The following is a 14,393-nucleotide window of genomic DNA, read 5'->3' as shown; positions in this document are numbered from 1 at the left end:
GTTCAAAGCAGAGAATGCCAGGCGACGATGAAGGAATTATGCCCAATTTCCTGATTCGGACTAACCGCTGAGGAAGCCTCGGCTAAGCCTTCCCGGAAATACCTTGGGTGTTGCGAAGTAATCAAACAACAGCTCCAGTAGCTCAGCGGTTAGAGCGTGCGATTGCAGTTACGCACTTTATCGCAATGTCCCTTGTTCGAATCAGGGTTGGAGCTTGACGTTTAATTTCCTCTTTTTTTTAATTAACTTTTTTAATTAAGCCTTCTTCTGCTTATTTTCGCAACCTGTATTTATTCCCGAGGAAGCTTGTTTGTTATTTTTGTTTATTGTTCTACGATTAATGCTAAGAAATGATATCGACATTCGTCTCAAAGTTTTTGAGATTGTTAAATATCAACCCGGGCTTCAACTCGTACGAGAAGACTTGCTTTTTTATGCTAAGAGAATTTGGGTTGTCAAATCAAGGTTCTCCCTACCTTTTGTCTTAATTTCCGATAATCTATATATTTTGGTGGTTTGCTAACCTTTCCTTCCCATCTTGATAATTATTATATCATGGTTATAGCCGTGGCTATTCGACAATTCCCGACAATTCCTAGCATCTTATCACCTAACGCAATCCACTCCGGGTAAGCTACCTATACATATGGCCACTGGCTATATTTAAACCTCCTCCACCTATCAGATGCTTTTATTGATGCCCTTCAGCGGCAGCTGTCACTGTTTTGGTCATCCCAGTATGCAGGAGCAACAGAATATATTCTTACTATTTGTAATTAAATTCAAGGACATGAAAATGACAGCCAATAATCTACGTGGACCATTCCGTCATAGAGTAAGAGGGGGAAATTTCTGTAGCTTGCTTGAGGGTTTATTTAAGGAACTTCAGTTCTGATGACTATGATTGACCAACTACGCTGTAGGGGGTGGTTTGGACAAGGCCGCCAGGAGTCATTTGCTTATTATTGGTAGGTAGAATGGAAATGCAGGCGGAGCATGCTAATGTGAAAGCCTAAAGTTGAATCTGCTTAACAGTCAGTCCATCCTACCATTAGAGAGAGCTAATAAGAAACGGCAGAAAGACAACCTGGCGGCAAAAAACATCACTTACACGGTATACGCTAATGATAGAATAAACAGGGAATGAAAGCCAAAATTGAACTGTCAAACTAGAAAATAATCGAGAGTAACTTGCCGTTGGGTATTGGGAAAACAGGCGAAGGATCGAAACCAAACAGAAGGTAAATACAAGCGCTGGCTTTGGTGAAGTACATGTACTCGGTATAAACATCAAACATCTCCATTAGGAGCAGTGCCATCTAACCATCTCGAAAGAGAAGCTGTAGCAGATTAGATTGTTAAACTAGACCTAATCCCAACACATGCTGACGCTGACTGGTTCTGGCATCCAAACACAGAAGAAATTGAAGGTCAGGAAAATGGTCTTCTAAAATGTGAAAGCAAGAAAATCATACGTCTGTGATCTAGGTTCCATTTGTCTGTGTTCCGTTTTTCTCAGGCCCGTTTTTCTCAGTTCCATTTTTGGGTGCTCCCGTTTTCTGCTTCCTGTGTTTCTCTGACGCGCATGTTGATATATTTGCTCTTACATATGTTTCCCTGACTTGGTCTCCTTCGTGGCCTGAAATAACCCACTCCCCAACGCCCATATCCTTTGGGGCTATCCTGACTCCGCGGCCACCGCCACCAATGATCAGATTACCCGGACGGTAGTTTTCATTCGCCTTCAGCCGTTGTATGGCGGTGTTATGAATTTTCGCATCTACCGGAATGTCACGCACCTCTCCACAGGGCAGAGGCCAACGGATTGGGGCCCAGGAGCCGTCCTGTTGTAGGTCCATCCTTTTGAAGGGGAGATACTCCATCATGTTCCACGCTAATACCGACATGGCTGATAGGCCAGATTTAAAATCCAAAGAGTCGTGGATGTGGCCTTGAGTTCCAGAGTAATTTAAAGCATCATAAAAGCTCCTCGAGGATGGGGAGTTTGCTGGATTATCCTGAGGAGCATCTTGGATACCTAAGTCATCCACGCCGTTAATTACAATATCCGGTGGATTCGGTCGTTTGTCTTGATCAGGGCTCCACGATTTATGAATGGGCGAATAGTCGCCTGAGAATTCTATGGCGCATTCGAATTTTTTCAGTTTGCGCTCGTCGAATTGTAGTCCGGCGCGCTGCGCTTCGTGAACCATCCAGACAAGGGGTGCATGGCTGAGTGGCCACTTCTCGCTTGGCATCAGTCCCCAACCACCACCGATATCAGCATGGCAGCCAGGGAACCAAACTTCCTCAATATCCTGGACAGTCTGATCTGATTGAACGGATCTGTCGTCAGTAATGTGTTGAGTCTGTAGTGGGAGATTAACAATACTATCAGCGCAACTTGCACCATCAGTAGAGAAATTATGGTTATCGGGAGCCGATGTTCTAAGATTTTGCATCGAACGGCGAGGATACAGTGGGCGGTAACGGTTCTCTTCCCGAGGTTGGGTCCAGCCTGTTGCAGACAGATGTTTCGAGGGTTTGGCGTCGGTATTGCCCATAACTTTCGTTTCACTTTTTCCGGCGCCCGACTTAGAATTTACCTCAATCGTTTCCTTTAGCAAATTCTTCCTTTCGTGGAAGAATCTACGTGGAATAAACGAAAATCGACGCCTATAATGCGAGTGGTGGCAATGTTGACTTTGTGAGATTAGATCTTGACGGAATTTGGCACGCCTTTCATCAATGCCAACTGCATGCCTGATAATCTTGGCTGAGCTTCTCGCGGTATAAGGGAACCTGTTCCGCGACATCCATGGAGACTCAAACTTGGGAATGCTGTTCACAGTGTCAAACAACCCAAGGAACCGAATTCGCTGGATCGGACGGCTGAAGGTTTCTCGAAAAGCTGTCATGAAGTTGTAAAGATCGTGCCTTTTTTTGATATCTGCCTCACTTGTTCCTGTCCGCTGTTGCCATTTTGAAAACGTTTTCCAAGCAAATAAGACGAGCTCTTCATTTCCTATAGTCAGAAGGCCAACATAGTCTAGCATCTCAGCAAGAAAGCGCGCGATATATGCCCCACGGCTAAATCCGAAAAAGAATATTTCATCGCCAGGAGAATAGTATCGCATAAGAAATCGATAGCCAGCGAGCACGTGGTGATCAAACGATGAGCCAATAGCCGCATCTTTCGCTTTTATCCAGCTTCGCTTGATGCGCGAAAACGTGCCAGCATGACTCGGGACCTTCGTAGACGTCACATATGTCCCAATTCCGGGTTGATAATAGTGGAATTGTTGTCCCTGATTTCTATCTAGCATCTGTGGTCTATTGTCAGCGCCGAAAATACCAGATTTAAGTCATATATGGATGGTTTAATATTGGTCACTGACTCGAAAGATTTTGAGAACATTACTGTCTGATTCGTCACCAGTAAATTTATTACCGGTGCCATCAAAGCAAAGCACAAATGTTTTCGGAAGATCCGAGGCGTAATGTGACATAGGGACGATTTTTAAATAACGACTGTAATCAATATTGCGAACGCTTGCAGTTTGAAAAGAGCAAAAAGGACAAGCGGATGGGGGTTTCACTAGGTATCAAGCGCGTTTTCCAAGGGTAGTGAGACCGTGCAGAATTTCAGGGGTTTTGTGATGAATTAGTTTGGAATAGTTGCAATTTACCGCTATGGGCGAAATTGGTTTCGGACTCTTCGATAATGTACGGAGTACTCCGTATATACGCTGTATAATCAGTCGGGATGATAGAATGTAGCTTTTGTTCGCGGTCAGAGGGCGCGAAGTGTGAGTGGAGCGTGGGAACAAGCACAACAATAATCAATTGAACATCAGTCGATCGTCACCATTTGAATGTCATCGAGGGATGCAAAAACTGGAAGCACATACAGGGTCGCACAGGCCTGAGCTCGCCAGGCCAAGTTTACCCTTCCCTGGCCGCAGCTTAGCGTGAGATCCAGGAATGACAACATTGGTCAGCCTGACAGGCGTGTTAGACCGAAAATGGGCTCCGGCATAAAAATACACCTTCCCAGAATAAGGTTTGAGCTTCCAGTGTATAGAATTCCCAATTGGTTAAGCTTCTGGGGTCATTTGAATGTTTCTGGCAATAGATCAGCCACATTGTGTTCAACGCCCAGTTCGTCGTGTGGGAATTGCGCGAGTCAATGACATTGGCTAGCTGAAAAAGCAATCCCGGCTCGCAATCATGAGCTGAAATGCCACAGAAAAATGCCCTTTGCGAAGCGCACAGCACCCTGATTTACAGCGTATGTTTGGCGATTGGCGATTACCCCCTACAAAGGCAGAGGGAAATGGTAATAGCTGTATTAGCAACAAGCATGGTGGGACAAAGGCCCAAACCGGAATTCATGAAAATGGATTTGATGACTAGGCATTTCCTGCCGCAATCCGTATTGAGACACGAGTCGAGAGCAGGGCCTTGCGCTGTTGAGTTCGTCTGAGGGAGCATCATCAGTGTAGTTACTGTGTAAGTTACTGCGTAGTTATCCGTAATTTTTTGGGGCGGGTTCTTCAGTCAGATCGCATCCACGTTACCCACCGCCCCCGCTGCTGATCAACAGTAACCCAGGAGCTAACACCGATAGTGCATGGCGAATCATCGCAATCGAGTTCGCAACAAGAATAATATTTAATATTAATGAAAATGACAGATGTGCGTGTACGCTGTACGGAGTGTGTGTGTGTGTGTGTATGTGTCTGTGAAGGACAAAACCTTGGGAAGGAGAACTTGGAAGGCTGCTGGAGCCCAAGTCAGGTGATTGATAATCCAACATCGCGACGTGAGCTGAACAGCACCAATCATCCGCATTCCAGGATAGGAATGTAGAATCCCCGCGTTTGGGATCCAAATGCACGTCTGGTTTCCTCTCTCTCCAATCCACGGCCAGATATCACAGGATTCAAAATATGCCCAATAGTGGCGCGTGCATAGTATGCCGCTCTTGCAGCAATCTCCACAGGGAGTGCAAGCTCATCTCGCATTATTTGCTTGGACACTCCGCTGGTTGGACGATAGTTGTTTGTCAACCTCTCAGGCTCTCACGGCTGCTCTCTTCATTCGTCAGGCATCAGGATCCTGCCATTGATCAACCAAACTTCGAAGTTTCACCGAGCTAGACTCCGTATTGATCGCAATGATCCAACCGGAGTTTCTTCTGTTTCATTTGTCCAACCGAGCTCATTTTTGGGCAAACGTCTACCTCCGAAACTTAAAATGCCGATAGATGGGTGGCCGTTACCCGGGAACGAAGATAAAATTGCCTTTGTTACCCCCGTCCATCACTGGTCTAGCGCTTGATACAGCCCACGCCATGATGTGGCACACTCTGAGCAAGCTGGAGCTCTGCAGAGTCTGCATAGATCGGGCGCCTCTTAGCCTTGATGGGCACATCAACACCGGATGGCGAGCTCTGCAAGACCCGGGCGGATTTTCGGAGGCCCTTTATTTAGGATAAACCGTTGCACCAGAACGTGAATTTTTCAACCGATTATTGTTTGTGTTTAAATTTCACGCACTTCATGGTTCCCACAATTCACTGAATTGGTTATTTTTCTTCTATATATTTCTTGTCTATCGGAGATTGCTTTCACGCTCGGCACAAATGGCGAAACCAGGTGTTGCTGGGACTTTAACGAATGGCGAGAAAAATGGACAGGTGAATGGCAAACCAGCGGGTGCGCCCCCTCCCCTCGCAAAACGTAGCAAAGGGCGCCGCGTCGAACGAGAGGAAATCGAGAACACGTTTGCAAAATATGCTGAATTCAGTGGCGACCACTTCCACATGAAGAAAGCCGTAGCCAGCACCAAATTGCAAGAGGTGAAGTGGATGGGCTGGAAGGGCGTACGCACTCTGCTAGCAGTGGTCAAGAGCAAAGCTTCTGGGAAACCCATCGATGACAAGGAATATCTTATGGAACGGATCATTCAAGTATGACCAAGTCAACAAACACATTGAAAGTCAAAGACTGAACCTTTTTCTCCTCAGCTCGTGGCCAATCTTCCTGCGGAATCATCAGCCCGAACGCAGCTCACCCAGACCTTTGTTAAATCACTCTGGGTCTCTCTTCCTCATCCACCCCTCACGTAAGGATCCTCGATACCACAGACATAGTGCCTCTCATTAATGAATTTCCGTTTCAGATACCTCGGCGATGAGTATCGCTACAGAGCTGCAGATGGATCTAATAACAACCCAATGTTTCCTCGTCTAGGAGCTGCCAATACACCTTATGCTCGCTCCATCAGGCCTATAACAATCCAGCCTGCTGCACTGCCCGATCCGGGGTTGATCTTCGATAGTCTTTTCGCTCGCCAGGAATTTAAACCTCATCCTAACGGGGTTTCTAGCATATTTTTCAGCTGGGCATCGTTGATAATCCACGGTAAGGTGATATGGGACTATGTTGGTGGGAACGTGCTAAATGGTTTAAAGACCTTTTCCAGACCGATCCTCGGAATCAACACATCTCAAAAACTTCTTCATATCTCGATCTTTCCACGCTTTACGGAGATAATCAAGATGAGCAGGATCAAATCCGCACTTTCGAGGGTGGGAAGCTCAAGGTCGATTCATTTTCAGACGCTAGGCTAATCGCGCTTCCACCTGCTTGCAGTGTCATTTTGGTTATGCTGAACCGGTAAGCAAATTGGATGCCCTGCTTATGTCAAACCCTTTCAATTTATGCTTTGGGCTTGATATTTTTACTTTAGTTCAAAAGCTTAACTTTTCTCCAGGTTCCACAATTACGTTGTCGAACAGCTAGCGTTGATTAACGAAAATGGACGGTTTACAAAACCCCCTGATTACTTGTCACCTGAACAATCCGCAAAAGCATGGGCCAAATATGACAATGACTTGTTCCAGACAGGGAGACTGTAAGTTGGTATTTATTATAGTACGTAGTGTGCTTCATCCTAACATGAGATACAGTATAACTTGTGGTCTTTACATGAATATCACCTTATACGATTATGTGCGGACCATAATCAACCTTACACGAAGCAACACAACCTGGAGCTTGGTACGTCGAATGCTATCGCAGGGCTAGGTATGCGTGCTAACATTGATTTCTTAGGACCCGAGAATTGACACGAAGAAAACTGCGGCCCCAGAATCTGCCGAAAGCGGCGTTGGCAATCAGGTGTCCTTTGAGTTTAACCTTGCCTATCGGTGGCATTCATGCATTGGCCAACTTGATGAGAAATGGATCGACGAAATTTACCAGGATTTCTTTGGCAAAAGCGCGGAACAAATTTCGACGCCAGAGCTGATGGCCGGAATGAGCAAATGGCAACAGCTCCTTCCCGGAGATCCTTCTAAGAGAACATTTGCCAAGCTTGAGCGGCAAGCAGACGGGCGATTTAGGGACGAAGATTTAGCTAGAATTATGACTGAGGCGACTGAGGAAGTTGCAGGTGAGCATGCCCACAAGTGCTTCAAGTCATAATTGGCTAATGAGTATGCAGGAACTTTTGGTCCGCGTAACGTTCCCAAGGCCCTTCGAGCGGTCGAAATATTGGGAATTCAGCAGGCGCGAAAATTTGGCTGTGGCTCTTTGAATGAGTTCCGGAAGTTCTTTGGCTTGAAGGAGTACGAAACATTTGAGGAAATCAACTCCGACCCCGAAATAGCCGGCCAACTTCGGAATTTGTACGAGCATCCCGATTATGTCGAGCTTTACCCAGGCATTGTTTCAGAGGAGCCAAAGATTCCTATGGTCCCTGGCGCCGGAATCTGTCCAACTTATACTATCTCCAGAGCAGTTCTTTCAGACGCGGTCGCGCTTGTGCGTGGAGACAGATTCTACACCGTATGTTCCCCTATGCCCCCTTTTATTTCTGATTAAAGTCTTACCCCGTATTACCCCTGGCAACCGCGACTGACCGTTCATAGAGCGACTACAACGCTAAAAATTTAACGAACTGGGGCTATGCTGAGACTCACTATGATCTTAGCATCAACGAGGGATGTATGTTCTACAAGTTGATGTTGCGTGGCCTTCCGAATTATCTCAAACCCGATTCGATCTATGCACACTATCCCATGACAGTTCCCAGCGTAAACAAAGAAATTTTTACCAAGCTAGGCAGAGAAAGTCATTATTCTTGGGATCGTCCCGCGTTGCAGCCCCCTCGAATTGATCTCACGTCCTACAATGGCGCAAGAGCAATTCTGCAAAATGCGAAAGATTTCAGGGTCACTTGGGAGGGGGCCTTTGACTCACTTCCCGGAAGTAAGAGCTTTAATGAGACGCAAACCAAAGCCATGGATGAAGTCTTTGCTCAAGACTCATGGCGCGAGACTGTGAAGACATTCTACAAGGATATTACCCAAGAGCTGCTGAAGCAAAATTCAGTCAAAATCGCTGGAATTAACCAGATTGATATCACTCGGGAGTAAGTCCGCCCGCGCCTCTCAGAGTACTTGTTGGACTAACGATTTCTAGTCTGGGTAATCTCGCGCACGTCCACTTCGCCACGAGCACTTTCGACCTTTCAATCAAAACTAAGGATAATCCCGAGGGTATATTCACGGACCATGAAATGTTCATGGTAATGGTGGCGCTTTTCACCAGCGTATTCTCTGATATAGACCCTACAAAAACTTACCCTCTGCGCCAGGTGGCTCGGGAAGTCGGTGAAAAGCTTGGCCAGATCGTGGAATCATACGTCAAATCTGTTAAGAGGCCTAAACCGTTCTCTGGTATTGCTGATAAGTTCCAAAAATGTGGCAATACGCTGGCTAAATACGGTGCCGATGCAACCCGTAAACTTCTGAAGAGTGGCCTCGGCGTTTCGCAGGTGGCTTTGTCGCATATCCTTCCCATTATCTGTACATCGGTTCCAAGTCAAGCTCAAGCTGTGAGTGTTACCGTTCTCCTTCTCGTAAAAATATGATTCCTGTGAAAAGTAGAAAGCTAACTTCTAAAAAAGTTCACTCAAATCCTGGGCTATTACTTATCAAATGAGGGCAAAGTACACCTCCCTGATATCAACCGCCTAGCAAAGGAAGACTCCTTAGAATCCGACACAAAACTTCTACATTTCTGTATGGAAGGGCTTCGGCTTAGTGGGACATTCGGATCATTCCGCGAAGCAAATGCAAACGTCTTGATCAATGACGGTGGTCGTGAGGTTTCCATCAATGATGGAGATAAAGTTTTCGTGAGCATGGTAAGAACCCCACTTAACTCACATCCTGAAGCACTAAAATTCCATGTAACCCGCGCTTACCTCTATTTTATAGATTTCTTCTGCTAGGGACCCCAACATATTCCCAACACCCGATAAAGTCGTTCTCGACCGGCCTCTAGAATCCTACATCCACTACACCGATGGCGCATTTACTTGTTTCGGAAGAGATGCACAGATGGTGGCACTAGCGTCCATGCTGCGTGTTGTTGGGCGTCTGGATAACCTACGTCCCGCACCAGGTGCTCAAGGTCAGCTGGTGAAAGTTAGCCGTCCTGGCGGGCATTTCGCCTATATGCGACAGGACTATGGTGGCTATTCCGTGCTTCCAACAAGTAAGTTATGGTCCTGTTTCATCTCCTCTACCTTTCATCTGCCTTCTTTATTCCAGCGATTAATATACTGTTTACGGAATGTGTGGCTAATCAATATTATCTTATTTTCTTTCCCTCCTTTTTTTAATTTTTGCAGCTTTGAAAGTTCATTATGACAGTGAACTTAAATAACTGTGCAAGGTATTTTTCATAGGTTAGATATTTTAGAGGTAGCACCTTTCACTTCGTTGCTTCTCATCTGATCTCTTGGGGAAACAAAAAAAAAAAAAGCACACTTTGCCGCTCTTCCATGGTGTTGTTTCCGGTTTTCCACATACGTGTTTATATCTTTTGAAAGGCCTGGAACAACACTCTCCTGACTTCTACCATTCATTTACATTCTGTCTAATATTTCATCTCTGTGAGTAGCTAATATTTTTGTGACATTAACCTAAATTAAATCAATATCTAGTGACGGGCTGCAGCTGCCCATGAGCCTCTCGAAATACTCTCAAATGACATATGATGAAAGGTACCTACTGTACAGAGTGGAAGTAAAGCGTAAAAGGAGCGTGGTTTAGGGCGACACTGATGATTCCACAAGTTATTCAACCCCATTAGCCCTTCATATACTCACTCCGCACATCTCCTCCATACACACACCAGGAGGCCCAACTACACATCTTTTATATCTCAATGATGGTGATTTTCTATATTTCTCAGGTCCTTCATTACCTTTCAATTAACTCGTCTCTAACCCAGAGTGAGGGATCAGAATGTACATGTACATACATGTACATGTACTGTACCTCTGCCAAGCTAGCATGGTATGGATGCCCCTTGCTCTTGTCTAATTACGTGACAGGGAGGACAGTTATTTTAGATTTCGAGCATGCTAGAGAGGGTGTCTTTGTCCAATTTGGCTGGCTAGCTGATTTGGGGGGATTCATGATAGCCAACTACCCTGAGGTGAGTGCAATGCATGAACCAGGACTTGCGAGGAATCTGATAAATACAAGTAACCACATGTAATGTACTAACGTTTCACTATTGGTCACCCCCTCACCCTCTCTGGGATGCCATGGAATGTGTTTTTCTTGAAAACCACCGGCGCGCTTTCTGATGATGCGGGGTTATAATCACGATATGGGACGCTCTCTGCCTGGCCTGCTTTATAGTGAAAGTTGAGGTCACTTCTCTACTCTGTTAAGTAGCCAGGTGCACCGCTATACCAGTAACTACAGTACATATCTTGAACCCCAATTCCTTGATGAGCTTGGTTATCACTACCAACATAAAAAAACATGGCTGGCGTTTCCAAAGAATTTGAGCTATCGTCGAAACCACCGGTGGAACAAGCCGAAATCGATAAGTTCAATCCTTCCCAGCTTGTTTCCCTAATATTCTACACCGAGCGTCTACCTCTGTATGAAAAAGAGAAACCTTTTTTTCTCAACTTTCCTCCATCTGAACCCGGACAGCGACAATCAAACGTTATTTACTGCCGTCGTGAAGTTTGCATCACCGATGTTCGTGGCCACGAAGATCTCTTCACTCTTGACACCACCGGGTTTCAGTACAAAGATTTTGAGACAACAGTTGACTACCAGAGTTTCGCTTCCCCTGCGGCAATTGAGGGAACTTTCCTCAAGGAGGTAGAAAATTTTTTGACCACAGAGTTGAATGCAGACTATGTCCTAGCTTGGGATTATCAAGTACTTGCTGCCTTAGCTTCAGCATCCCAAACTTCCCCTGTTTTGACCAGCTTTTGACTGAATGTCACAGGTTCGGCGAAGAGATCCAACCTTACCTCCCAATCATAGGGGCCAACCAGGGAAAGCACAGCCATTCAGATCGGTTCATTGTGGTAAGGTTTCCATATCCTATACCAATATTGGTCGCTAATCAACAAAACATCTACAGATGAGAGTGCTAGGGCCGCAATGCGAAGACTGGGCCATTTTCATCCTGACTTGGCAGAAAGGTATCGCGGGTGTCGGATCCAAATACTGAAGTAGGTCATTTAGTGTCCTCCACCTCCAAGTGTTTCATCTATTGGCTCCTTGTCCGACTCACTAATTATACTCAGCTTTTGGAAGCCGCTAGTTGGTCCAGTCGAGGATGCACCGCTCGCCCTGTGTGACTATCGTACTGTGGCACCAGAGGATCGAGTGCCGACAGATATTGTCTTCCCTGATTACCTAGGAGAGACTTACAATTTCTGGGCTAATCCCAAACACCGATGGTATTACATGGAGGGACAGCTCGCAACCGAAGCCTTAATATTCAAGTGTTTTGATTCCGAGGCTATCATAAATGATAAAGTTGCGCAATGTTAGTATTAAGCGGACTCCTAAGATGATATGAGCTAACGGCTGCAAAGATGCTCCGCATGTATCGTTTCTATATCCGAATCGTGATCCGGAAAACCCGTTCTTTAGAGAAAGTATTGAAGTCAGGACATACGTCTTCTACAAAAATGAATGAGGCCAATGACTGAAAAAGGGTTGAGTTGAGGAATTCAGGGATTTTTCGTATATTGTATTTCAAGGAGTGTCTCCCTCTTCATTGAATTACGGACAACGATTCTTCCAATCGTAGTGTACGTGCAAGTGCAAGGTACCAACTATCCTGTTCAGTTTCTGGGGGTGTGCGTATATGTAGGTAATAACAAACATAAAAGACAAAACGCAATATCAATTGAACGAGCTTGAAGCCTCTGATCATTCCCTCGTATAATAAACCGTTCCTAAGCCCCTTCAGCACCAGTCGAGCGGGGACCCTATAATTATATTATTAGACGCTCAAAGGATGTTTCGCCAAACAAGATTGTTTCGGCAATGTGAAGTAATAGAAAGAAAAGATCTTACACAGCCTCTTCCGCCGCAATATACACATTCCGGGGGGCACCACCCGTCTGATGGTTCTGGATCCAAGTCTGGGCGGACCCAGTCATACCAGGGCTTATTGTTCATCTTCATGGGATCATGTTTCCATGTAAGCCATGGCTTAGCAGATAACTCCCGTTCACTGACAGCGGTGATATCTGGTGGCCAGTATGCTCTCCAGGGTTGGTGGGAAGGGCCCAGTTCAGGCTTGCCGTCAATATCCCACGGGTCGGTCTTTACGGTGAGCTGGACCAGAGCTGGCAAAGACGTGCCCGTTCTTGGATTTGGATTTGTAGACATAGCAATACGTAGGAGCAAGCAAGCGATCTCTTTGGGTTTGTTGCTGGTGGGGGGGATATTTTCGAATGGTTGCGGAGCAGCGTTGGTGTCAGTCTGTAATCGTACTGGCAAGCAATAACTATTCTACCAGAGCAAAGAAATGAAACAACAGATGGTAGGTAACTACTCAGTATTTAAAAGTGGGCGCATTTTTAGCCTTGTGTTTTCCCCGCCCATAGAGACTCCCCACTTCGACTGGAATCAGCAGGCAATCCAACGAACGGTCCAGGCAGGCTTCCGGCAACTAACTACGCAGTAACCGTGCCATGCTTACTCACTCTCTGTAGTGAGTGCGCCACAGCGTACGGAAAACCACACTGTAAAGAAAATATTTTCAATATCTTCATTCTTCATCTTCAAATAATCATCATTAATTATAACCATGCCTAAATCTTCTAATTACACTGAGGAGCAGTTGCAAAGAGCTGTTGACGCGTACAAAAGCAATTCAAAATTAAAAATCATGTCTCTGTCGCGAGAATTCAAAGTCCCATATGCCACCTTGTATGGGAGGATCAACGGGAAGAAATCAAGGACTATGAGGGTTCCACTGAATCGAGCATTGAATGACAGCCAGGAAGAGGCAATTAAGATATGAATTCATCAGTTGGATATTATTAATGAGGCCGCCTGCTACAGATATGAGCAGTATAATGACAGACAATTCCTTGCTAATCTGAAGAGTGTCTGACTGTAAGCATTCAAACCTGACACTGTGAGAGCTGGCTTTGCTGACTGTGAAATGTATCCAGTTAATCACGATATAATTCTCAATTGATTGAGACCTCTTACCATTGATGATGCCCCGGATCTCAACATATATGATGGTGATGATGATGTATGCAATCACTTTACCCCGCCACTGCCTCCTTGCAATTAACCTCCTCAGAGATGGTTGCAAAACTATGTCATCAAATCAATGCAGCAGCCAAGACCTTAGAAGATGTGAAGAATACCCTTACACCTGGTTTGACAAGGTGGTTGAACAAGATCTTCAAGGGTAGCATGATTCAGGTGGAATTGAATGCACACCGTGAGGATGAACTTGCAGATCATTATCAAGCAAATAGATGTTGAATTGTCAAATCCTCCCGCAGGCAGGTGCAAGTAGGTGGAGTCCTCACTATTAAGGATGTCAATTGCAAGATCGCGACCTGTAGAGCAGATGAGATGAAAAAGATGTTCAATAAGACTCTTCAATTGATTGGAATCAAACCTACAAAATCTACAGCCACTCAACCACAACAAGATAATTCTATAGAATCTCAACCTACAGTGGATTCTACACCTTCTAATGAGTATATAGATAATCTTTATGTTATAGATAGATGTGGTGGTGATTATTAATTAATTTTTGAAGATCACTATATTCAAAATATTTTCTTTACGGTGTGGTTTTCCGTACGCTGTGGCGCACTCACTACAGAGAGTGAGTAAGCATGGCACGGTTAAGTGCCAACTGAGTTAATTTTACGACACAGTGTAGTGTGCCCTGGTAGTTAGTGCCTCGGCCCCGAGCCCAGTGGAGTCTGCGCTAGTATATATATATGTATATATATATATTATTGGTTTTTGCGCAGTACATAGCCTAATCTAGTAACAGTGCTCCCGTCTC

The 14,393-nt window shown here is 45.3% G+C and overlaps 5 protein-coding genes and 1 non-coding gene across 8 annotated transcripts; 4 read left to right on the top strand and 2 right to left on the bottom strand.

Moving 5' to 3' along the window:
• Window positions 1-131: 131 nt before the first annotated feature.
• Window positions 132-215, top strand: BDCG_17241. Its single transcript has one exon. It is a non-coding gene; the product is annotated as a tRNA-Cys (tRNA).
• A 217-nt stretch (window positions 216-432) lies between these two features.
• On the bottom strand, window positions 433-6,732 carry BDCG_06069. Of its 3 annotated transcripts, none has more exons than XM_045421789.1 (3): window positions 3,912-6,676; window positions 3,399-3,749; window positions 433-3,326 (listed from the first exon to the last, which is right to left on the bottom strand). In XM_045421789.1, the coding sequence occupies exons 2-3, from the start codon at window positions 3,507-3,509 to the stop codon at window positions 1,485-1,487; spliced, it is 1,953 nt and encodes a 650-aa protein (XP_045281528.1). In that variant the 5' UTR covers window positions 3,510-3,749; window positions 3,912-6,676; the 3' UTR covers window positions 433-1,484. The 3 variants fall into 3 exon arrangements, with proteins under 3 accessions (XP_045281528.1, XP_045281529.1, XP_045281527.1); XM_045421790.1 differs by having other exon boundaries at window positions 628-1,024; window positions 1,112-3,326; window positions 3,399-6,676; XM_045421788.1 differs by having other exon boundaries at window positions 628-3,326; window positions 3,399-6,732.
• BDCG_06068 (prostaglandin-endoperoxide synthase 1) lies at window positions 5,648-9,743 on the top strand (the record flags this gene model as incomplete). Its single annotated transcript, XM_045421787.1, has 13 exons — window positions 5,648-5,974; window positions 6,032-6,129; window positions 6,187-6,428; window positions 6,479-6,683; window positions 6,781-6,921; window positions 6,977-7,067; window positions 7,122-7,454; window positions 7,506-7,856; window positions 7,940-8,442; window positions 8,493-8,907; window positions 8,980-9,219; window positions 9,293-9,572; window positions 9,709-9,743. 13 exons carry the CDS (start codon window positions 5,648-5,650, stop codon window positions 9,741-9,743), a joined length of 3,261 nt encoding a protein of 1,086 aa, XP_045277581.1.
• A 1,112-nt stretch (window positions 9,744-10,855) lies between these two features.
• Window positions 10,856-11,890, top strand: BDCG_06067 (uncharacterized protein; the record flags this gene model as incomplete). Its single annotated transcript, XM_045421786.1, has 4 exons — window positions 10,856-11,266; window positions 11,337-11,418; window positions 11,475-11,565; window positions 11,641-11,890. The coding sequence occupies 4 exons, from the start codon at window positions 10,856-10,858 to the stop codon at window positions 11,888-11,890; spliced, it is 834 nt and encodes a 277-aa protein (XP_045277580.1).
• Window positions 11,891-12,057: 167 nt separating this feature from the next.
• BDCG_06066 (uncharacterized protein) lies at window positions 12,058-13,017 on the bottom strand. The gene is made up of 2 exons (XM_045421785.1): window positions 12,422-13,017; window positions 12,058-12,333 (listed from the first exon to the last, which is right to left on the bottom strand). The coding sequence occupies exons 1-2, from the start codon at window positions 12,737-12,739 to the stop codon at window positions 12,301-12,303; spliced, it is 351 nt and encodes a 116-aa protein (XP_045277579.1). The 5' UTR covers window positions 12,740-13,017; the 3' UTR covers window positions 12,058-12,300.
• A 652-nt stretch (window positions 13,018-13,669) lies between these two features.
• On the top strand, window positions 13,670-13,955 carry BDCG_17240 (uncharacterized protein; the record flags this gene model as incomplete). The annotated part of the gene is made up of 1 exon (XM_045426385.1): window positions 13,670-13,955. One exon carries the CDS (start codon window positions 13,670-13,672, stop codon window positions 13,853-13,855), a length of 186 nt encoding a protein of 61 aa, XP_045281526.1. The 3' UTR covers window positions 13,856-13,955.
• Window positions 13,956-14,393: the final 438 nt, after the last annotated feature.

This window comes from Blastomyces dermatitidis, assembly GCF_000003525.1.
Source record: "Blastomyces dermatitidis ER-3 genomic scaffold supercont1.6, whole genome shotgun sequence".
Lineage (NCBI taxonomy): Eukaryota > Fungi > Ascomycota > Eurotiomycetes > Onygenales > Ajellomycetaceae > Blastomyces > Blastomyces dermatitidis.
This window is presented reverse-complemented; position numbering and strand designations above follow the sequence as displayed.